Genomic DNA, 25,123 nt, shown 5'->3' with positions numbered 1-25,123 from the left:
GCAGAGGAATTTCACATTGTAGCTCTAAGAGACGAACCGCGGGAACAACAAACACAGATAAAAATGTGTAATGGGTCAGTGTGAGATGAGTTAAATGCAGAGTGACATGTTTTCCTTTTTGAATGCATTACAATGGGTTACATTGAATGTACATTGTTAGAGGCAGCTACTGCTGAGAGTTAAATGTGAGGATAGTGGTGGCTTGGTAAATGTGCTATGCTGTTATTTATTTCTTGTTGTTTCTATGTTTCTTTTATTCTTTTACTCCAGTCACCCAGAGCCACTACTGTTGTCTATTGCCAATAGAACATGTTTGATAATATAATTTTTTACTGTTTGTTAATCTACACAGGAAATTAGAGCTTTCTTTTTATTTTGATCTACCTTACCTAAATCCATACAGTTAAAACTGCTCCCACCTGAAGCAGTCGGGGAATAAAAGACCTGCCGGAAAATAATTTATTTGTGTCCTGTCTCATCCATTCAATCAGGCCACATAATCACTCTGAATACATGGCCTCTGGGTTTGTAACCTTCATGTCAGAAACACACAAAAGAATGTGAAAACAGAAACTGTTCCAAAATGTTGCCAGTGTCTTGGTCAAGGTCAAACACTTGTTTTCCATAGATCTTCACCAAGTTAAGTTCACTTCACTTCCCTCTGATTGAGGCAGTTTCCTCTGCCTTATTTTAACAAGGACAAAGGCAATAGGCCGCCTACATTGTTTTTGTGGTATTTGGTATTTTGTGAAGTGTTACTATTTTGCTCCGTGAAAGATGTACAGAGAGGACAAGTAGGCTACATATTTTTGAGTGGATGACAGATGGCGTTGGAAAGCTTCAGCGGTTCAGTGTCCTCAAATGGCCCTGCAGCTATTGCAACTGGACTTCCTTTTAGTATGCGGACACCTGCTGCTAATGATACGTTACTGACACCTTGTGGACAAAACAAAAACATGTGGTGAAGTAATCCATAGATCACAGGAATAAAAACCGACGCTGAAAGCTTTAAGTGGGCCTACCCAGTGAGCCTACGTTTGTGCATACTGATGATTCGGATGCAGCTTCTGAGAAGCAAAAACATCATGTTGTGAATAGAACGTTGGAGTGAAACACACTGTGACACACAATGACCAAGGGAAACAACTGATTATTATGTAACGCGTTTAGAATGTTGAAACAGTCTCTAGGCCTAGGTTACTTCTCGCATAGGTTCATCAAAACAATTCCAGGGGCAAGGCTGGGCTGACTTGTTTATCGTAGTAATCAGTAAGCTGTCTCAGAGCTTAATTAAAAGATAAAAGTAATCCCGTTCCAGGATTTAAGACACTGGATGCCAGGCTATAATAAGTTTTTTTTTATTGCCGTTGGACAGCCTTGCTTCGCTCTTGCCCGCACTGAGATGTAGCCGAGTAGTGTTGAACGCGAGATAAATATCACCTGGGATCATGACGATGCAGTGTCTCTGTCAGATTTGCAACTGTGGGTGAGTGTGTTAACCGGTTCTCACGGCTGTCCCGATAGCCTGTGTGGAACAGGCAGATGGACACAGCGTGACTTCCTCTGACTGTTCCGTACATACTGTGGACAGCTTATCTCATAGGATCATCTCCCAGTGCATCACACGGTATTATCTTTGCACATGTCGCAGCTGGTAATAATTTCACTAATTTGTGCAAGGCTTGGTGTAGGTTCGTTACCGAGAATACTCTACGGAGAAGTCTTCAGGAGATGCACGCGCAACTGCGCCGCCTCCCTCTCGCTTGATAGGCAGTGACCTATAACAGCTGACGTTATTCTTTCTATTTCTATTTATACTTGCTCTGGTTTATTTATTTATTTACCCTACTTAATCCTTGATGGATCAAAACCGTTGCAGCCGTTTGCCCATCATACCCGGAGCGGAGGCTTGCGCTCGCTCTTCTGGCCCTCTCTACGCAGAGAGTGAATAATCCACTGCACGGGTGCTTATTTTTAGACACCATCCCAGCTCCTGCGCGCGCCCCTTGTTCTTCACTCTTGCCATTCGTGCTCTTCTGGTCAATTATTTAAACCGTACGAAGGGAAAATAATGCCTAAGCACAGGACACGCTGCTTCTGACGGATAGGATACCCGGCGCAAGCAGCGCATCTGACTGATAGAACTGTAAAGGAAGGTAAGTAGCCTAAGCGCGCTGGCGATGGGAGCGAACAACTTGTTTTGGTGTCTTACTTTATTCAAGCTTCAAATGACGGTCGAGCATCTCTCTAAAGAAACACAGGTACTTTATTATAGTGCACGTCGTTGCACAGAGAAAGTGTGTGTGGGCGAGAGCGTGTGTTATGGAAGGGAGTGAGTGATGCTGCAGGACTTGGATATGTACTGTACGCCTCTGTTATTTTCTCACTCACAGGGGGTGCTTATCATGTAGCCTAACTATCTATGAGGTGATTCAGAGTGAGCTGGGAACCATTTCGCTTTCATGATGCGCCGCTGGAGTTCGTACATCTCTCAACCGAAAACACATGACTTCTCTCTCCCCACAGGAAGCACCGCTGCTGTCCAGTGGAACCGGGCCCGGTGGCCTGTGAGGCGCACCCAGCTGACCCCATCTCTGAGTACAAGGAGAAGTTTATAGCGCACATCAACGCGGAGGTACGGCCGGCTATACGCCTCCACGATGAGTACCATCCGCCAGAGGGCAAAATGTCCAGTATGACCACCTTCAGGTAAGAGATGGACACTTCAACCGCGCATTTGATATGTTTTTTTTTTTACCAAGAATTAGTATACAGTTTGAGTCTGTACTTGTCTGACACACAATGCTTATAACTAAGCATACTACATTACAATAAGCACCTAGTTTTCCTCACCACATTGCATGAAAATTATGAAAATACAATAACTGGGGTACCTCCTGAAACCAAACATCAACTGTAACAGGGACAACATTCATTGTTTGCAGGATGATTGCAAGTTAACATTCAGAGTAGCTGTTTCAAACCAGTGCAATACTGTACTCGATTATCAACACAATTCAAATGACCATAGGCCTGTCACTACTACATTCATGACCACACACACAAACAGTTGACACGGGTACAGAGTGGACTCACATTACCTGCACCTTTCAGGTTAGATTACGTGCCTCACCCCGTGATTCCCAGAGAGCCGAGAGTCCAGTGTGCGTACGTCCCCCCTGAGGGGTCCATGAAGATGACCACCACCTACACCGAGGACTTCCACCGACACGCCGTGCAGTGCCACAGGGTCAGCAAGGTCGACGACTACCATCCCTCAATGGCAAAGATGGACACCCTGTCCACTTACAAGGGTAAGGCACAGCAGTCAGTGAGACTGATGTTGGACGGTGGCTTGTTTTCTACCCTTAGCCACCAGTGTGGGGTTTTAGCTTTCGGGATATACCAAAGCACACCTGCCTGTCCACATTAACAGTGTTGCACTCTTATCCCAAAGATGAGACTGAACATTTGTGATTACTGCCTCCTTCCTTCTAGCTAGAAATGGGAGGGCTTTGGCCGTTTAGAGTGGAGCTCAGATTGCACAAATGTATGCATTTTGTAAACACTCTTCTCTGAACATGTAGCCTCAAATGCAAAATTGTGTCGGTTTATCCTTCACAACATTAGGAAGCTCAGACCTTTTCTGACACAAGATTCCACACAACTACTTGTACTGGCCATGGATCTCCAAGCTGGACTATTGTAATTCACTGTTAGCTGGCCTACCTGCTTGTGTAGTAAGATCGTTGCAAACAATTCAAAATGCTGCAGCACGCTGGTCTTCAATCAGCCAAAGAGGACAAATGCTCTTCCATTTACTCTCCACTGGCTCCCTATAGTGGCCAGAATTAAATTGAAATCCCTCACTTTGGCCTATAGGACACTGACTGGATCTGCTCCCTGCTATTTTAACTCACTGAACAAGATATACATCCCCAACCGCCCACTGCGGTCTTCTGATGAGCGTCTGTTGTGTCGACCAGCCATAAACACTAAGTCAAATTCAAGACTCTTTTCCTCAGTGGTTCCATGTTGGTGGAATGAGTTGCCCAGTGCTCTCCGTTCCTGTGATAGTTTTGGGTCTTTCAAGAGGGGTCTAAAGGCATATCTGTTCAATATGCACTTAGTTTATTAAGCGTTTCTTATGCGTTATGGTTTGTATATTATAGTATTTGTTTATTTTGATTGAATTGTCATTGTTGTTTATTATTGCTATACTCTGTATTCTTACCGACTTTTTTAACTGTTTACTGTTATCTTTAACTATTGTAGGCTATTGTTGTTATTTGTATGTCGCTTTGGACGAAAGCGTCTGCCAAATCCCATAACCATATCCCCTTGAGAATGCATTCATTTTGAATTACAGAACATTTGATTGTTGTTTATTCTGGCAGCATTGTAGCTGTTGAGAGTCAAGCCCTGTTCTATGTTCTACAGATGAGTTCCGTACATGGCCTCCTCAGAGGAGGCAGCCATACCGTGTAACAGACAACCTGACTCTCAACGCGGGCAAGTTCTGTGGCACCTCCACCTTCAAGGACAACTTCCGCCCCGTCGTTGGCATCGTAGCACGTCAGCCCTGCAAGCCGCCAGCGTCCTCTTTTGAGCCGCAAATGCGTGTGCCCTTCAACGGCGTCACCAACTACCGTCTGCAGTACATTCCCCATCCAGTGGAGGCGCTAAAGAGGCCCTCCAGCGCGCCCTTGAGGGCATCCTCCTCTCAGCGGCTGAAGGACCAAATCCCGCCAACCGTACGCTGGAACACAGAGTTCCGCGAGAAGTACCAGGCGTGGCCGCTGGGCGCTAGGCAACCGCAGCACCATGCCGACGAGTACGAACCCCCAGCTGGTCACATGACCTTCGACAGCACCACCCGCACGGACTACGTCCGCCACAATTGCCCTCCGCCGCCAACGCGGCCCGGTCGCCCGGTCATCCAGGCATGGGTGGACGAGAAGGAGAAGGACGCCCAGCAGGAGGAGCTCCGAGGCCGGCCGGCTGAGCGGCAAGCTCTGGGAAAGCCCACCACCACCACCTACCGCTCCCAGTACACCCCCAAGACGGCGCCCAAGCCCGTCTGCTTCCGACCCCCCGAGCCCGGCCCAAAGCCCCGCGTCAGCGTTGCCCGGCCAGCAGAGGGTACAAGTGTCCACCCTGAGGTGCCCGTGTGCCCAGCCAGCTACGCCCACCCGCCAGGCTTCCAGGACACGCGCATGACGCACAGAGGCCACAGGCTGTACCGGACCATCTCGCTAGCGGAGGGTGGCGGAGCGAAGGACGTTGCTGTGGTGAGCAGCGGCCAATCGCCTCGCGGCCACAGCGTGGAGAGGAAGAGTGTGGTAGTTGACGGCCGAGGCAGGGGACAACACTAGAAGCCCTACGTTCTTCGTGAAGACCACACACACACACCTGACCACACCAAAGGCATTCTTATTTTTATAATCAGAGATTTCTATACGGATCGCAAGTCTCTATTCACCATGTGCACCAAACATTTTTGGAAAAAAAAAAAAAAACTAAATAAAATGAATATTTGACTGTTTGTGGAGTAACACTGGATTTATATGCATTACGATGACAGAAAGCACAACCAGCACCTAGGAATGGATACATTATTACGCCATGATATCATCCCCATGACCTGCCTTTAAATGCAACAGACAATCAATCCCAATGAAGCAATGAGCTACTTTGGAAGTTTTGAAGTTTATTTAAAAAAAACAAACAAACAAACAAACAAATAACACCACACAACCTGGAGATGCTGGACTTTGCATAACAAAGAAGGTTTGAGGATGGCTTTTAAGCAAAATTCCTATTTACAATTTACAGAGGCATTTTATAATTAAAAAATACCTAAATTGGGCATAAAAAAATAGTCAAATAACTTTTAACACGGTATTCAGCATCCTTTAAAATTCCTACGATTGACAACACTTCCACAAGGTCTATGAATGATAAAGAAAGCCCTGGCTACCAGTCAGGGTCACTTTCACTTGAAGCCGAATGCAACATTCAGTAGACTGACAACCTGTGCCAAATTAACGATGCTATCAGTTCAGGACCAACCACTATACACGAGTAGGCACCACCATGTGTGCGTGCGTGTGCGTGTGTGTGTCTTACAGTAGTTTTTATGTGTGTGTTTGTGTTTATGCGTGTGTGTGTGTGTGTTTATGTGAGTGTGTGTGTGTGTGTGTGTGTGTGTGTGTGTGTGCCAGCCATCAGTTCTCCATGAAGCGGATGTGCTTGCTAGCTTCTTTGGCTCTTGCCACGATGATCTTCTCGGCCTTGGCGATGAGCTAGGAAGACCGGAGAGAGGGAGACCATGTTTTAATGCTGACCAAAACCAACCAGGCACATGCTAATGCAGCGCAGCGTAGCGTAGAGCAACCTTTAAAGCACGATGCAGGAAGCAGAATGCTGAGCAATCTCTTCCTGGACTGTAATACACATAACTCTGCCTAAGGAATCTTGTAAATGAGATGTGTGTGTGTGGTGTGTGTGTTGTCCGCGGATCACATTTTCCACGAACAGGAAATGAGCCCTGGTTTCACTGTTATATAAAGCAATGTGATGTGTAAATGGATCAGAATAAAGACTGAAAGTGTGTGTGTGTGTGTGTGATAATGGCTCAGACTAAGAATGAAAGGTCTTGTGGGGTGAAAACGGAGCCTTCTAAGAAAAGTGACCCAATAACGTGTTGGTAAGCCAGCTTAAGGGCCTCCTTTGTTCATTTGTGTGGAGTACGTCAGTGGCAGTGCCTGAAGCGTCTAAAGCCAACTCAGAGAACCACGACACAGCCAACACCAACTCACCTTTTCTGTGCCTCGTTTCTTGTCCCGCGGCCGGTTGAGCTTCGCCTGACGGTCAACGAGGATCTTCTGCCAGTATCTCTGCTCGTGGTCACCTGGCAGGAAGGACGACAGGACAGGAAGTGGAAATGGAGGACCAGCGCCATAATCAACCACCAGAGTTCATTCTGCTGTCAGGGGTTCATATTCGGAAGCCATGAAAGACTTTCACAGCTACAATAAAGACGGATTATATAGAAGACCATTTTTTGTGCTCTTCACTGATATTCTTGAGGTGTATTTAAAGGTGCTCTAAGCGATGCTGGGTAACGTCACTTCTGTTGACTTTCAAACAAAACAGAGCTAGCTCGCTACTTCCTCCCCCTCCCTCCCGTGCTGCTCTCGTGCAATTGAAACTATCCTCAACGCGCATCTTGTCTGTGATTTGCTGGAACAGTTTGTTATGTTTTTATGGGCTAGGTTTGCACAGGTTGTTTTTGTTGCCGTTTTTGGAGCCTGGGCTGTCCACAGAGATCGTGTTTTTTTTTACAGTCTATTCAGGACACAGACAGCTAGCGGTTGGTTAGGTGATGTTTGCAGTAAGTGACATAAAATGTCTGAGCCTAAAAAACGTGCAGCATCGCTTAGAACACCTTTAATAAATGCATTAACTATGTAGAGAGCTTGGGCATGAAACGGAGAGACAACAAGACTCCTGTTTATTTTGATTTGCTCATAAGAGGAAATCTCATCCAGGAAGTGCCCTTGACCATGGTCAAACCTTGACCTTGAGTGTGGCCAAAGCTTGGGTACACTTGGTTTTGCATCTCTGCTCAAGTTTGTAAAATGTGACTTGAGTTTCTCTTGTTTCAACCTCCTCACCCTGACACATATAAGCTGCACATTTTAACTATACTCTGGACACTGACGGATTTGTTAACATAATTGTTGATATAATATAATAAATATACTTAATATTTATTCTTACTGCTGTGTTACTTTTTTATCATTATTCTTACTGATGTGTTACTTTAAATAGTAAAAAATAACCAGTATAAGCTATTTTAAAAGAAAGAAACACTACGTTATATAACTGACAGAGAGAGGTGCTGTGCTAACTTGTGTGTGTGTGTGTGTGTGTGTGTGTGTGTGTGTGTGTGTGTGTGTGTGTGTGTGTGTGTGATATTGGCTCAGAATAAAGAATGAAAGGTATTGCGGGGTGAACACCGAGCCTTCTAAGAAAGGTGACCCAATAACTCCTTGGGAGGCAGCCAGGTTCTGAAGTAATGAGGGACTCAGTGGAGAGTACTGTGTTAAGAGTGTGTTCATATGGGGGGTGTGTGTGTGTGTGTGAGTGAGTGCATGTGAGGACTCTCACCAGTGTGTGCATATATGTGTGTGTGTGTTTGTATGCATGTGTGTCTATGTGTGTGTATGTGTGCGTGTATTTGTGTGTGTGTGTGTGTGTGTTTGTATGCATGTGTGTCTATGTGTGTATTTGTATGTGTGTTTGTATGTGTGTGTCTTTAAATGTGTGTGTGTGTATGAATGTGTGTGTCTTTAAATGTGTGTGTGTGTATGAATGTGTGTGTATGTTTATATGTGTTAATATGTGTTTATATGTACAGTACCCTCCAGAATTATTGCCACCTTTGGTAATGTTGACTAAAAACAGGCATACAAAATAATCTTGATGATTCATTGTACTCTCACAATGAAAACAACAAGGAAAAATCCACCCTTGAAGGGAAAAAAAAAATATTCTGAGAAAAAAGAAAATCTCATTAAGAAATAAATATTTTTAACGGAAACACGTTGCTCACAATTATTGGCACCCCTAGAAAATCTTGCATACAAAACCAAACAGAAGCATTTCCTTATCTAATTTCAACTTTGTTAAGTTAAAGGAACCGTATGTAAGAAATGTAATTCAATTAATCATAAAATGGCCCCGATTTGTCACTAGACATTAGGAAATCATGCTAATTCCAAATACTTATATCACTCACAACAGTAGTCCGGCCAGGATATCGTCATTTAAAAAAGTGAAGTTGCAGCCCTCAACTGATGTTGATGTTTACATATTTGTGTTTTAGCCTGATCCGCCACCCTCCACCTATCTAGTAATCACAAAATCAGTAGTGTTTCGGCATCTGGGTTGCCAGCTCTGCTCTAGTTACCATATCTGCGGTGTACACCGCTCTACAGTATTTTGAAAGTGATTGTAGTACCAGTTTTGGCCAAAATCCTACATACGGTTCCTTTAATCAGAGTGTCTGTGAACTTTCAGAGGTAGTTCACTACTTTGTTTTTCACTAAGGTATGAAAATAAAGAGACACAGAGGCTAAATCCTCTCGTCATGTTTCAACATCAGAAAGACAAGAGAATACACTAAGAATACACTAAATTTAAATAAATTGTGTTGACATTTGTAAGTCAGTGAATGTCTATAAAAACTAGGTACGTTGTTGAAAATGCCTATATTTACAGTTAAAACAATTATTAAAAGGTTCTAATCAACTGGAAATGTAACAAACATGCTTGGACAAAGACCCATGGTTATCTCGCCCCCACGTACAGTATGGAGCATGGCAAGATAGGCAAAAAATTCCATAAGGATCACTATTGGAGAGTTACAGACAAAGGTGTCATCTTGGGGTCACCAAGTCCCCCAAACAATCTTCAAAAGTGACCTCACTGCTAATAGCTAATTTAGAGGGCATGCTAGGAAAACGCCTGTCCAGTCATTTAATTACCCATGTAAACGGCAGGAGTTACTGAATGGTACAGTGACTTTGTCTGGAAGTGTGGTCTATTGTCAGATGACATGAAAATTACGCTCTTTGGCTAGGAACACTTAGTCTGTTTGGTGTACATAGAAGAATGACTATACTGAAAAGAAGCCCATACCTAATGAGAATTATGGTGAGAAGAGGCTGTGCTATTGTGGGGCTGTTGTTATTCCCAAAGGCCTTGGGAATCTAATTAAGGTGCATGGTATCACGAACAACATGAAAAACCTGAACATTTTTAAAGGAAATCTGTCAATATACTAAACGTTGGTCATGATTGGATCATTCATCAGGTCAATGAACCTCAACAAACGTCCAGATCAAAACAAATATGGTTTACTGAACACAAAATCAAGCTTGAGTCATTGCCATCTCAGTCCCCTGATTTAAACTTCATAGAAAAACAGTGAGGAGTCAAAGAGGAGAATGCACAAGTGTGGACCTAGGAATCTGGACGATCTGGGGAGATTTTGTAAAGACCAACAGTCTTAAATCTCTTGCTTTGTATTCTCCAACTCTATGGGGTGTCATAGGTGAATATTACAAGCTATTTTATTGGAAAAGGGAGGCTTAAGAAGGTATTATAAAAAGGGGTGCCAATAATTGTGAGCAACGTGTTTTTGTTAAAAATATTTATTTCTTCATGATATTTTCCTTTTTCTCAAAACAAATTTGCTTCCCTTCAAGGTTGGATTTGTCCTATTTGTCCTCATTGTGAGAATACAATAAATCACCAACAGATTATTTTTTATACCAGATTTTAGTCAACTTTAGCATGGGGTGGCAATAATTCTGGAGGGTACTGTATGTGTGTGTGTGTGTATGAATGTGTGTGTATGTTTATATGTGTTTACATGTTTGCTTGTGTGTGTGTAAGACTGATCTGAGAGGATGTGTGTTTATATGTATGTATGTGTGTGTGTGTGTGTGTGTGTGTCTGTGTGCCTCTATGTGTGTGTGTGTGTGTAAGACTGACCTGAGAGGATGTGTGTTTATATGTATGTGTGTATATGTGTGTGTGTGTGTGTGTGTGTGTGTGTGTGTAAGACTGACCTGAGAGGATGTGTGTTTATATGTATGTGTGTGTGTGCAAGACTGACCTGAGAGGATGTGTGTTTATATGTATGTGTGTGTGTGTAAGACTGACCTGAGAGGATGTGTGTTTATATGTGTATGTGTGTGTGTGTAAGACTGACCTGATAGGATCTCCAGTCTCCAGTGGTGTTTCTTGTGGAGCTGTGCTTGTGCTGCCATGACGGCGTGCGCGTCCTCGGCCGTCTTAAAGCGCACGTGCCCCTCCGCGTCCCCCTCCAGGATGTCCACGTACACCACCGCCGAGATCTCAGACAGGGCGTCCTGATCACACACCATCACAAACACACACACATTTAGAGATCTCAGACAGGGTGCCCTGATCACAAAGGATCAAGATTAGAGTACGGATATTTCAGAGTACACGATGAACTGTAAAACTACAACTATGAAATCAGCATCAAAACAACCCACCAACCAATCTCTAGACTGAGCACAGGTCCTGCAGTACCATCACACACTTCTTCCCAGGCAGAGACTCACACACACACACACACACACACACACACACACACACACACACACACACACACACACACACACACACACAATATTGCAGTACCTTCACACACTTCTTCCCGGGCAGAGGCTGTGAGTGTGTGATCTTGACAATCAGCCCGCTCTCAAACTGAGGGCCTTTAGGAGTCTCCTTCTTACTCCCCTCGTCACCTGCCCCAAACAAACAAACAAAACAGCAAACAGGAATCAATCAATCAATCAATAAATAAATAAATCTAATATGATTGTGCGCCTAAAGAAACAAACAGTTTCAATAAGTTTTCAATAATAAAAAAAAAAAACAATCATTGAATGATTCAATCAGAAAAAAAAAACAATAAAATATGAGCATGCGCATCAGGTGACTCTTTCCCCTTCCTTTGAAAACACATCAGTGCTCTTGAACTCGACTCTATCTGCGGTCAATGATAAGCCATGACCGATCATCTAGGGAGTAACTGACCTTCTTCACAGCAGCCATTTTTGACATGATATATATGGCAGGCCCAGGTGCTACTGACCACATTAATCAAGGTTCTGAATGTGATTCTGCTACACTTAACAGAGACTTCATTAACATATTTACCAACACCAGTGCTTACCCTACTATTTCATGTCAAAATGGCTGCCGTGAAAAAGGTCTTTTCGGAGTAGGTTAAGAGGCCAGGCCAGATAAGAGATCAGAGATTAACTTCGCGGCCGTGTCCAAACCCCCCCCCCCCCCCCCCAGCAGGTTGCAGTGGAGTCCCAACAGAAAAGGCGTGATGTCAGATGTGAGTTGTGAGGGCCGCACGGTACCGTTGTTCTGGTCGTGCGGGGCGGCGCCGGCCGAGGCGTCACATTCCATGGCAGCCTCTGTTCTGGGTTTGATGTCATTCATGGACTTCTTGAGGGCGGCCATGCTACTCTTCTGAAGCTTCAGGTACTGCTCCTTCAGCTCCAGCCACTCCCTCCTAACACACAGAGAGAAACAGAGAGAAACAGAAAGGGGTGTGTGGGGGGGGGGGGGATCAGAATCAGAATCGGAATCAGAATCCGCCTCCTTGTTGTCCCCGTCAAGGTTGCCATGGTCGTGGATACCTCAACAGGCACAGGCAAGGTACCCCATAAAATATAAGAATATACAATACCAATTGAAGAGAGAAGGAATAGTGCAATATCAGTCTGAGATTTCAGATTTAAATATAAATATAGTGCAAGGCTGGCCAGTGCAATGGTAATATATTAATAACAATATTGTAATTGATTGTAAATATATATGAGGTAGATGAGCAGAACTCGGTTATTAAGTGATGATGTAATAATATGCTAATAAATCTTTTCCTGGGTCCAGCGGCGTTCCTCGACGCTCGCTTTTCTCCATAGACACTCCATTTTCCACTGTTCAGAGTAGCCAAAAAATGTCACAGGCATGTGTATTTACTTCGGAATTAAGTAAACAGCTTAATTTAAAACCTTTGTTTACAAGAACGATATGTTTGATGCACTACTGCAAGTGATTTGGTAAGGCTTTAATGCACAGATTTAGTTAAAGTCTAATTTCATTTCTCGTCATGCCTGTGGAAGCAGTCAACAGGGTTCCCACTCTTAAGTCAAATGTAAAATTCCATGACTTTTCCCTGACAAAAAAAAAAAAAGGAATTTCCATGACCTATAATGAACGGTACAATATACTACCTAAAGATTTCGAGCGGCCGCGAGAATTTTTTACTTTTTTTTAGAGCGGAAGATGAATAAATGGGCATTGATTAAACAAAGTTGGGCTAACCACAATCACTCATGCAAGCAGTAAGCCAATAACTAGGCAGACAATTCTGCGTAGAAATATTGTAGATTTGTATTAATGTATTTTTGTACCGGTATATTTTAAACTGCTACAACAAAATGATATTCCATGACTGCCCCAAATATGATAAAATTCCCTGACTTTCCATATCTGGAATATACTTTTTTTAAAATCCCATGATATTGCAGAAATTCCATGACCCGTGGGAACCCTGAGTAAAGCAGGCGTCAGGCGTTTTGGAAACAGGCGTCAATGGGCTCTTTTCTAGACGGTCTGCAGAGCATACATATACAGTACAGGCCGAAAGTTTGGACACACCTTCTCATTTCAATGCATTCTCTTTATTTTCATGACTATTTACATGGTAGATTCTCACTGAAGGCATCAAAACTATGAATGAAGGCAACGTTATTAGGCCCACAGATAAATATTTGTCAAGTTATGGCTTGCTGAATATGGTATTAAATAAAAAAAATATAGCAACTTTGAAGAAGCTAGAATATAAGACATGTTTTCAGTTATTTCACACTTTTTTGTTAAGTACATAATTCCACATGTGTTTATTAATAGTTTTGATGAATCTACAATGTAAAGTCATGAAAATAAAGGAAACGCATTGAATGAGAAGGTGTGTCCAAATCTTTGGCCTGTACTGTATTACATTTTGCTAACAAGCTAGCAGATAATCAATCAGAACTAATCAAAAGCACAAAGGAAACTCCACACCACACACACTGCACCAGAGTGCCAAACTAATCAACAAAACTACCCAGGTCAACAAGGCAGGGCATGGTCATCTGTATAACACATTTCATACAGAAGGAGCATCCAAAGGAATAATAAAGGCAAAGTGAAATAAAACTATTATATAATTAAAGTATATTATAATTAAGACACAAAGACCAAAGAATATAAAGGAGGAATTAACTAAAATACCAGAGAGTCAAACCCACCATTCATAGCACTTAAATAATACATCTGGTTATCTGGAGGGTCATTGGATGGAAAGTAGTCACTCTAGACTTCTGCATCGGCCACCATTATGGAAAATTCACTTCAATTCCATGAAATTCCACAAGAGGGCGCCCTTTACAGGATTTGAGCATGCCTGTGTTGATGACAGTGTGTGTGTAGACCAGTGTTTCTCAAAGTAGGTGCAGTGACCCTAGTCCATGGGTGCTGTGGAATTCTTTGATCATATGTTGAATGAAAAAGTTTCACTTGTATATTTATATATCAGTTTATTTAAATGTCAAGTCCAAAATTATTTTCAAATGGTTTTAACCAAAAGAGACTTCTGCACTTTACACACAACCTCTTCTGGTCCCTGCACCAGATATTATAAAATGTACTCTTTTTTTTTTTTACGGTTAAGTGACCAAATGTGAAATAGGATTGCTGACTGTAGACCAACACATCAGGAACGAATACATTGAAATTAGTTTAAATGTTGTATATGAATATGAGACACTTTTCCAGAAAGCAAAAGGAGGAAGATAACGTGGTGTTTTAGAAGTTAATTCAGCAATACACTAAGGCAGTGTGAAGAGGTGTTCTATGAAAATCATGGTTAACAAAGCATCATATTTACTTTGAATTTCAGCTCAACTAATAACATTAGCTCCTGGGTGTTCACATGTAAACCAGTTACTTTATCATGGTTTAAATATAATTCCGAGATTGCTAGGTCATCTCAAAGCAGTGACCGTAGTGTCTTCATTGCAAAGCAGACTAGGCTAACTAGACCTGGCATCATTTTGTGCGTGTGACGCTGTTCTGTAGAGTTATGCTACTCTGTCGAGATGTGCTACCGTAGTGCAAATCAACAGCATTTTTGATTAATTTGGTGCTGTTCTGCAAGCTAAAATGCTCCTACCAGCCAGCACTACCCCAAGATCGAGTGATTCCAGGTGGTACATAACAGCACTATGGTACACAGATTTCAAAATGTGAAATAAACAAACCTGAATATGTCAGTGTCTGTATGTCGGGTAGCACAAATTACATTACGTTTTAACAGTGGATTGTGAGTTTTATTTCCCACTGCAGTTGCGCGGTAGCACAACTCGACAAGTACCTTGGTTCGACAGAACACCAGGATGAATTAAACACCTTTTAATTGAACGTCATTTACAAAGACATAGTTCCACACTGAAAGCTAATATTTTGTCACTAGCAACCTACATCAGTCCTCTGTCAAATACAGTTGCAAACCGTTCAGGAGTTATTTTTCAATTCAATTCAGTTTTATTTATAAAGCGCCTTTCAGCCCCAGCTGTGGCGCAACTGGCTGGGGCACCTGCAGCGTACGCCGGCGACCCGGGTTCGATTCCCGCCCCGTGGTCCTTTCCGGATCCCAACCCCAACTCTCTCTCCCACTCACTTCCTGTCACTCTCCACTGTCCTATCATTAAAAAGGCATAAAAGCCCCCCCAAAAAAACAATAAAGCGCCTTTTGTGCAAACAGCAATACAAGGTGCTTAACAACAGCACTTAGAAATAATATAAAACAAAAAGAATGATAAAAGCAATAAAATATATGTAAAAATATAAATAAAAATCAAGGTGCAAAAGTCATAAAATATGAAGAGATGTATACACACATGCATATGCATACAGAACAGACACATCAAGACCTAAAATTCCAAAACGGTCAGGGATTTAAGAGAAGGCAAGGCTAAAAAGGTATGTCTTAAGATGTTTCTTAAAATGATTTGAGTTTTGTTTCATTCCTTCCCTGAGGTGAATGAAACACTCTGAAGTCTAATAGTCCAAAATATTATTTCACTATGTTCATACGAGGGTTAGGCCACTGCACATTCAAATAAGTGCCCTTCATGAGCACTCATTTTATCGGACAATTGCTCGCAATGCAGTCTCTGGTATAACATCAGTGACTAGTTATCCTGTTTTGTCACTGAATGCCCTTATCTGACCTCCCCTAGACATCTGATCTCACCTTCACAAGACTTGAGTCACTTCAAGCACCATTAAGAACTCGTTGGCTCAAGGGCCCATGTAAAATACTTGACTGAATAAGAGGATAAAAGCTAATAGCCGTGAGATGGCCCCGTCTAGGCACGATCACGCCTGGGAAGTGATAACGGGAATGGGACTCAATTTGCACGTCTATGGCACAACAATCGGCTACTGACTGTGTGGAGGATGGGCAGAGCATAGAAAGAAAGTGGATTTACACCTCGGTTTACAGAGCCGAGGCTTACATTGTATGTGTGTTTTTTTTTTATATCCTTCAATATTAAAGACAGTATGACTGATCAAACAAAATGTAACTTCTGTCTGTAAAAACCTTGTACATATGTCTCCCTTATCATGAGTACCTAATGAGACGTTTAGGTTCACTTGGCAATGTCCATGTCCTGTTAATAACCATAGTAATATTAATTATAATAATGACAAACTAGGCTCATATTCTGCTCTGCTAAATGTTAAAATAGTGTTGTAAAAGCTGATAGACATGGTTATGGTTATGGATTTAGCAGACGCCTTTGTCCAAAGCGACATACTGTATATGGTGATATAAATAACATTCTGAGTAAAAAGGAAGGATTTAACTTAGGGGTGCCGTGGGGAAAACAAATATACATAGGGGTGTCCTGAGATTGAAAAGTCTCAGAACCACTGATGTAGACTGTTATCCAAAATGACTTACATATATTAATAGGGAACTATATTAATAGGGATTACTTTGTCCCCGGAGCAACTCGGGGTTAAGTGCCTTGTTCAAGGGCACAACGGTGGAAGCCGGGAATTGAACCCACAACTTTTCAGGCTACTACACGCTAGTCCAGCTCCTTTACCAGTACACTACCACGACCCCCCATGTGTGCTTGTGCGTATGTGTGTGTGCTTGAATGACTGACTGACTGAGAGGCAGAAACGGACTTGACTGGTGTGAGTAGTTGTGTTTGTGTGCGTGTGTGCGAGAGAGAGAGAGAGAGAGAGAGAGAGAGAGAGAGAGAGAGAGAGAGAGAGAGAGAGAGAGAGAGAGAGAGAGAGAGAGAGAGAGAGAATGAAAGCAGAAGAAATAATCAGTGCGACTGCCTCTGTGTGTTTGCATGTTTGTGTGTGTGTGAGTGAGTGAGAGTGAGAGTGAGAGTGAGAGTGAGAGTGAGAGTGAGAGTGAGAGTGAGAGTGAGAGTGAGAGTGAGAGTGAGAGTGAGAGAGAGAGAGAGAGAGAGAGAGAGAGAGAGAGAGAGAGAATGAAAGCAGAAGAAATAATCAGTGCGACTGCCTCTGTGTGTTTGCATGTGTGTGTGTGTGTGCGCGTCTTACTTGGACAGCACCCTGAGAGGGATGATCTCTTCTCCGATCTTGAGCCGCTCCTTGTGCTTCTTCTTGCGTTTCCTCTTGGCCTTCAGCAGGGAGTCCTCCTTCTTCTCATCTCCCCCATCCTGCTTCTCGCTTTCAGCTGCAGACTCTGCACGCACGCACGCACGCACGCACGCACGCACGCACGCACGCACGCACGCACACAATCAAACCAGATACACACACAACCAAGTCAAGTCAGTCAGTCAGTCAGTCAGTCAGTCAGACAGACAGACAGACAGACAGACAGGACACACACACACGCACACGCACACGCGCACACGCACAGTCAATCAGACATGGACAAACACACACAGACACATTCAGACAAATATACAAAGATCCATAAACTGTAAACAAATACACTTTTTGTCACCATTACATGTGAGATTCTAATGGCCTACAGGAGACATGGTCAACCGCATCACTGCAGGTTATTGTAGCTGCATTGGATGCCAGTAACATGCAGGCCGTGGGTTTACTTGGCAGATTAATTCCCTTACTCTCTTACCTCAAAATGGTGGGTGGTGAGCGTTCTAGCACAGAATGGCCGCCGCACTTCACCAAAATGGTCGCCACTCATAAATATTTACGACCATAAATGTTAGAAAGCTAGATACCACATTGTCTGTCAAGTTCTATTAGGTGGCATACGTCAACAACGTGGCCGCCATATTGCTTGGGGCAATGTCTATGGGCCACATTTGCTGGAAATCAGAGACACTTGATTTACCGCTCGGTTGTTAGCCCCACCAAGATTGCGGTGCTATTTACGTATGTTCTGGAGCCCAATGCGGTATCTAGCTTTCTAATATCTATGTGTAAGACATCTAGTCATAATTGTGGCTACTGCCCCCAAAGTGGTGGAGAAATCCCCAACGACCGGGAAAGCAAATAGGTTTGACTGAATGTAACCTAATGGAGGGGCACCTATATGAGAAGAGAAAAGACCTTAACAAGAGTTATCTGTGTATCAGTGGGCTCGAGAATTACGTGAAGTTACATTTTTCGGAATTAAGTTCCCAAGTTTTGGTCATTCTATTTACACTGCCAGAACTCTTGCATGGTCTCAACCGAGTCACTGCAGTTTGCTGTAGCTGCACTGGGCCAACAGGATGCCAGTAACATGCAGGCTGTGGTTTCACTGTGATTAGCCGATTCATCCCCAATCTCAAAATGGTTGGTGGTGTGTTTCAGCACAAAATGGCCGCTCATCACCAAAATGGCTGCCACGCATCACCAAAATGGCTGCCACTCATAGATATGTCTGACATCTCGTCATAATCATGGTTACCGCCCCCAAAATGGTGTAGAAATCCCCAACGAGGGGGAAGTAAATAGGTTGGACTGAATGTGACCTAATGGAACCTGTGTGAGTAGAGAAAAGACCTTAACAAGGGTTATCTGTGTATCAGTGTGCAAGCGCTGGGTTCCCTGCGATTGGCCGATTAATTCCCTCATTCTCAGCCTCAAAATGGTGGCTGGTGAGTGTTCGAGTGCTGGAGCACAAAATGGCTGCCGCGCATCACTCAGGTGAGTGCTACACATGGGTGGTGGTTGAGGTGAGACCCTCCTCCTCCATTGAAAAACACTTCAACTAGAAAACCGGCAAAAAAAAACGTAATGTGATGCTGCTGCTGTCTCCAACAAGCACATATGAAGATATATGGTTATTTTATGCACCACACTTAAATGGGTAAAACAAACGCCTAACAAATAATTTGGACTGATTTGATATTAATAAAGTAAACAGGTCCATATACCTTTCATGTCACTCTCGGACTCTTCGTCCAGCTTCCTCATCTTGGCAGGCATCCCGTCTTGCCCGCTGCTGCTGTCGTCTGGCCCCTCCGTGCCCTGCGAGCGCCGTCTCTTCTTTTCCGCACGTTTGGCGAGGGGTTTCGTCTGACCACCCCCCTCCCTCTGCACTTCCACATCGCTGCCACCCTGTGGTAGCGGCTGGCTCTTCACATCTGCAGCCTCTGCCTGGCCGCCCTTCTCCTCCTGTTGATTGGTGGAGCCCGTCGTCTCCATGGCGGCAGGCTGAGGGCCACTCTCCCGCCTCCCGCTGCGAGACTTCTTCTTCTTTTTCTTCTTCTTGTCCTCCTCCTCGTCCTCTGTGGACAGAAGATCAAGACGACTGTGTCAGCTTTATAATCAAACTGGAATAATAATCTGAGGTCATGGCCAGTCTACTTAACACTACTATAACACTAGTGTTATGTTGAAACTATTAGCGTGGTGCAACCCCTTAAGTTATAGAAGCTCGTAAATGCCAATGTAGTGCTGATTGACGTTGGAACTAAGCTGAGATGGAACTTACGTTCAAATGGTGCAACTGGCTTCTGGACGCAGACAAATTTACAGTCATGCTCCTAAACCAAGCAGTGGAGTAGAACTACTAGACCTACTCTGAATGTCGCTGCTTGTTGACATGTTATTACATTACATTACATTACATTTGGCTGACGCATTTTTAGCCAAAGCGACTAACAACATGGTAAACAGTTTAAGTTTTAGAGCAATTCTTAACAATTTTAGGACAATTTAAAAACATTAGAGTACAGTAAGAATAAGTGCATCAGTGAGTGCTGTTTTTAACAGTTACTTGTCAGTTTAAGACGGCTGGTGAGTGCTAGGATCAGTAAGACTTGTTGTAAGTGTTGCTATGAGAGGAGATGTTCTCTAAAGAGCTGGGTCTTCAGTAGTTTTTTGAAAATGGAGAAGGATGTCCCTGCCCTTGTAGGAACTGGCAGTGTGTTCTTATCATGTGTGATCAGTAAACTATTCTTTTTAATGTTGCAATCGGTTAACTCCATTTAACTGCGCTTTGTTGTTCAGCTGTGGGCACGCAATTAGCGTTGTAGAGGGGCCAGGGACAGGCGGTGATGAGCGCTGTTTATGTAATGAAGTGACGTCTTAGGAAAATTCCACACAATGTGGCAAAGCACAGCGTTCACTGTCTGCACATAGAAAAACTGCATATCTCAGACTGACCGGCGTCACCGCATTATCACGTGATAATCGGCCAATTCTGGTCTCCAGCCGATCGATCGGTAGCCTAGAAATCTAGACGCACCCTAGCGGCAGCAAATGTAATTTGCAGCCAGGGTAGTCTAGCAACTTTCCGTTGGCTTGTAAGCTGGAAAAATTAAACTTCTATCAGACCAATCACATCGTGTACAGAGTCGGCGATGGTGAATTTCCGTGTGAATTTCCTGCTACTTGAAAACAAAGAAGATGGATGAACTAGCTCAGCTGGTGGGAAAATGCATGAGACTCATGAGTTGTAGCCGGTTGTAGTGCTATCCTATTGTGTGCAGAGGAAATGTGAAAACCAACCGTTTATCCCGCCCCTCGGATTGAGCAGTGCCTATGGTAAGTTCCCAGAACCTACATCTTGACGTGGGTCTGGCTCGTCAGGCTAATCGATCGGTGCATCTCTAAATAAAATCCACCTGAACAAAACGGAAGACTGAGAGAGTTTTCTGGAGATCGGTACCTCGTGTGGAGTCCTCAGCCAGGAGAAGGGGTTTTCTGTTCTTGGTCTTGGGGAACATGCCAGCCTTGCGTGGGGCATCCTCAGGGGGGTTGTGCAGCATCTGGTGGAGGAACACAGCTTCAGTTAACATGGGGAGACACACAGCTTCAGTTAACATGGGGGAGGCTTGAGTGATCTGTGCAGAGGTGTTCATCTGGAATTTTCTTTTTTTTCCCCCCCTTCTCTTCTTTGAATGATGCTTTATTGGCACCAGCTAAAGTTGACTAAAACGAGGAATATAAATCTATATCTTAAATAACATCTTTTGGAAATTGATCTTAAAGGCTTAAGTAAAAAAAAAGAGGAATATAAATCTTCCTTAAAATTCAATAATAGAGGCAGGCAGGTTTTTATTTTTAAAATCCCATCACATTATTGTGTTACACTCTGTCGTTCACGCCTAGTTAACACCTCACATCAGTGCAGTGTTTGGGGCTGCACTGAATACCTATCCTGATGTGGGTACTTGTTTCACCCCAAGTACTTCCCCTCAAATTCCTGTAGTGGAAACCCCCCACAGGAGATAAGCATTCATCAACATGTGTGTGATTGGAATGCGCCATGAGGTTAACTGTAGTTATCCACCTTGATAAAAGTGCCTTCAAGTGTGTATATTTATTCAGAATAGTACCAATAACAATAATATTTCCAAATGTGAAAAACTCTGTAATGTTCATTCAGTGAAACTAAAGAATGTAGGCCTAATATTTATTATCTTGTTGTGATGGACAACAGCAATGTAACGTAAAAGCAGGCAGTGTTCTGTATAATATCTGGATCATTTGCATCCATAGTTGATGAATGTATAAGTATAAGTAAGTATAAGTATATATACTCTGAGGGAAATTTGGTCTCTGCATTTATCCCAATCCGTGAATTAGTGAAACACACTCAGCATACAATGAACACACAGTGAGGTGAAGCACACACTAATCCCGACGGAGTGAGCTGCCTGCTACAGCAACGCTCAGGGAGCAGTGAGGGGTTATGTGCCTTGCTCAAGGGCACTTCAGCCGTTCTTACTGGTCGGGGTTCGAACCGGCAACCCTCCGGGTACAAGTCTGAAGCCCTAACCAGTAGGCCACGGCTGCCCCCCATGTATTATATACTTCTTTTATCCATAGCGACTCACACAATGTCAATTACTACAAGGGTCAGTCTTCCCAGAACATCTCGGGATTAAGTGCCTATCTCAAGGGCACAACAGTGAAAGCGAGCATGCAAGGCCAGTTCCTTAACCTAACGCTAACCCTAGGTTAATGTTTAAAACCATTTTTAGCCTCCAAGGCGGATAATTGGGTGGTAGTAAGAATGTTTAGGTTACCGTAACTGAACATGTGAGTGAAAGTGTATCAGTGTGGGGAAAGTATTTGCTGCAGCTGCTGTGCCATATTGTGGAGCAAAGGCAGCATGGGTAGGTCCTGTAAGCAGTGGAGACCCAACAGCTGAAAGGGCTGAATACCAAGGCCTTCCTGTACCTGTCCCCTTTAACTGGGTAGTGCAGCAAGTCCCTGTAATGGAAACGAGCCTTATGCTACCACCAGTTCTTTTACTGGAACGTTCCTGGATTGGATTCGGCTGGCCTGCTGCTGCCACTGATATGAGGTGTAATGATGATAATAACTCACCTCTATGGCTTTCAGGGCCTGTTCCACAGTCTCAAACTCCACAAAGGCAAATCCTTTAGGCTGCCCTGTGGACTTGTACCGGGGGATGCTGATGTACACAATGCTACCACAATGGCTGAACACACGCTCTATCCAGCTGTGGGTCACATCTTTGGGCAGAAGTTCCTGAGGAAGATGGGTAATTGAACGGTCACACAGGGATTGATTGATTTTATTTGACCATCTCGTTTTAAGAGATGATACAGCATTGCACCATACATTAGGACAAAAGCAATGAGTCAGGACAGAGACTTTCTAATGAGGAGACACAGCACTCAAAAAATCCTCCATAGAAATGCATGGGGTTAGTTTGTAACGCCAATATGGCTGTTGTCTACACATATCCCACCCTTCCTCGGCAAAACGTTGACATGTGAATACATTGAGCCAATCATGTGGTGTGATGTGAATACATTGAGCCAATCATATGGTGTTGTGAAGACATCGTGCCAATCATGTGTTGTGAACTCACCGCTGGAGCAAGATTGGTGTTGTGAAGCCTTGCGCACGCGCATTTCTGAGGAATAGGATGCCCTATGAGTACCCAAAAAGCGTTGCAATATGGCCGCCGAGTGGAGGGACTTGCCTAAAAGGACTTTGGTCAGGATAACACAATAAAGCTCTAAGGCTTATTATATTGTGGTCCCTTAGGGAAGGGGGGGGGGGGCGAGTATGGATAGGAGCAGGCTTCACCCTCTCTCTTTCTTGGGTTTCTTAAGAGTGCTAGACTGAACTTGTAACTGAAGCACACTGATGACGATACTACACCGAAACACATCTGAACAATAAAATTAACTTCTACAAAGTGCGACCTTTTCTCCCTTCCGGTCCACACCCTGACAGTCACACAATCAGACGGATGGACTGAAAAGCTCAGAGGAGTTTCACAGTGAAGGTAACAAAAGTGAAATGTTTGTTACCACATAAACGGTGCGCTGGTCCACGTCCTTTGGATCCTCCCCAAGTGGATGTTTCCTGCGAATTCTGGTTCCTTCTAGGTTGACCTATGAAACAGATATGAGCCAATATGTGACACATAAAATAGCCTTTAATGATACATCTTTTTAAAAAAGCAACAGAGAGCCTTTCAGATTATTTTCACCATCTAACAAAATGTCATACACATGAATTAGTTAGTTGACACTTATTGAAAATAAACTAATTTAGTTCAGTTGAGTGCAACAGCCGTGTTTCCAGCCATGGCCCACTGGTTAGCACTCTGGACTTGTAACCGGAGGGTTGCCGGTTCAAGCCCCGACCAGTGGGCCGCGGCTGAAGTGCCCTTGAGCAAGGCACCTAACCGCTCACTGCTCCCCGAGCGCCGCCGTTGTAGCAGGCAGCTCACTGCGCCGGGATTAGTGTGTGCTTCACCTCACTGTGTGTTCACTGTGTGCTGTTTGTGTTTCACTAATTCACCGATTGGGTTAAATGCAGAGACCAAATTTCCCTCACGGGATCAAAAAAGTATATATACTTATACTATATACTTATACTATATACAACAGAAAAGTGTCAACAAGGCAGATAATAGATCACATTGAACAGAATGCAAAGCTTAGTTCACCTCCACCCTGGATGAGTTTTTCAATGCTCTGGCAATTAGTTTCACATCTGTAGTGAGCTTCTTCATTCGGTTGAATGTTGTCAACACTGATATGTCTACATCTGCATACAGAGACATGAAAGCACATATAGGACTGTGAGATAATTTCATTTGCTTGCTATAGTGTCACAGTGGTAATTTATTTGATGAGAGCAGTCAGAGCGAGGAGGACGTGTATCATACGAAATAGGCTGAACATGGCTACGTTTAAGCCAGCGTATTCTAAATGTTATATTCACGAAAACATCAAGTGAAACCTTACATCCATCCCTCGACTCGTTGATGAGTTGTTTCAGGAACCTGTCCTTATGGAGGTTTGCGTCGCCAAACCAGAACTCCACTTGTTTTTTGACATCTGCCAGTAACTGTTTCACCCGAGATCGCTTCTTCTTCTCGTTTTCCTTCTTCTCCTCGTTCGGGTTTTTACTAGAGGTATCTCCACCCGAAGGTCTCTTATCGGTGTCAGTCATGACTGGTGTCCAAACCTAGAAGTCGGTTAAGCTGTAACGTTAAGCAAGCTATATCGTTAGCAGCTACACACAACATGGGCATGACACAAAGCTTACTTACCAGAGAACAACAATACGCTAAGCCTACAGTTTTGTATGTCGAACTATAGTCCCTAGCTGGATGACAGGGATTTCAAGCGATATTTAAGTCAGATGTGCACTATTATATCAGCTTCCATTCTCTCTGTAACAACGAGTTAGCAGAGTGGCTAATGACGAGAGTTGGCTTACTCGGTAACAAAACAATCAAACGTCAACTCGGTCATTCACATGTACGTTACTTCGTGTTACCAGAAAGACGTATTGTACCTGAACGAATCTTCAGTATCGCAGGTGTACGTTTCTAATCAACGATGAATTTGAACTTGCACTAGTATGAGTATCACATTGCTAAAAAGCTCAAATAAACGCCATGGATTCGTTCGGCGGCCATGGGGTCCTTCATGATAAAGCATTTTGCTGCAATACTTTTGTAGTTATTCCCTTGCGTTTCTGTACTTAAACA

General features: G+C 43.5%; 3 protein-coding genes across 9 annotated transcripts in view; 1 reads left to right on the top strand and 2 right to left on the bottom strand.

The window, feature by feature from the left end:
* LOC121690252 (C-type mannose receptor 2-like) overlaps window positions 1–25,123 on the bottom strand; it is a 1,098,322-nt gene that overhangs the window by 231,408 nt on the left and 841,791 nt on the right. The gene's annotated exons all lie outside the window — the stretch shown is intronic.
* Window positions 1,205–5,545, top strand: LOC121690261 (stabilizer of axonemal microtubules 1-like). 2 transcript variants are annotated; one of them, XM_042070741.1, is made up of 4 exons: window positions 1,205–1,486; window positions 2,527–2,709; window positions 3,115–3,314; window positions 4,441–5,545. In XM_042070741.1, exons 1-4 carry the CDS (start codon window positions 1,449–1,451, stop codon window positions 5,373–5,375), a joined length of 1,356 nt encoding a protein of 451 aa, XP_041926675.1. In that variant the 5' UTR covers window positions 1,205–1,448; the 3' UTR covers window positions 5,376–5,545. The 2 variants fall into 2 exon arrangements, with proteins under 2 accessions (XP_041926675.1, XP_041926676.1); XM_042070742.1 differs by lacking the exon at window positions 1,205–1,486 and adding an exon at window positions 1,533–2,156.
* Window positions 5,691–25,123, bottom strand: part of larp7 (La ribonucleoprotein 7, transcriptional regulator) — a 46,056-nt gene continuing 26,623 nt past the window's right edge. For 3 of the 6 annotated variants that reach the window (XM_042070722.1, XM_042070724.1, XM_042070725.1), the window contains 12 exons: window positions 24,372–24,610; window positions 24,071–24,171; window positions 23,427–23,510; window positions 22,468–22,632; window positions 20,801–20,900; window positions 19,062–19,415; window positions 17,263–17,407; window positions 11,979–12,133; window positions 11,245–11,351; window positions 10,787–10,946; window positions 6,822–6,913; window positions 5,691–6,305 (listed from right to left, as the gene is read on the bottom strand). In XM_042070722.1, the coding sequence (XP_041926656.1) occupies window positions 6,228–6,305; window positions 6,822–6,913; window positions 10,787–10,946; window positions 11,245–11,351; window positions 11,979–12,133; window positions 17,263–17,407; window positions 19,062–19,415; window positions 20,801–20,900; window positions 22,468–22,632; window positions 23,427–23,510; window positions 24,071–24,171; window positions 24,372–24,579 (1,749 nt within the window). In that variant the 5' untranslated portion in view covers window positions 24,580–24,610 and the 3' untranslated portion in view covers window positions 5,691–6,227. The other 3 variants (XM_042070721.1, XM_042070726.1, XM_042070727.1) reach the window with 3 other exon arrangements.

Source organism: Alosa sapidissima, chromosome 18 (genome assembly GCF_018492685.1).
Source record: "Alosa sapidissima isolate fAloSap1 chromosome 18, fAloSap1.pri, whole genome shotgun sequence".
Classification (NCBI taxonomy): Eukaryota; Metazoa; Chordata; class Actinopteri; order Clupeiformes; family Clupeidae; genus Alosa; species Alosa sapidissima.
This window is presented reverse-complemented; position numbering and strand designations above follow the sequence as displayed.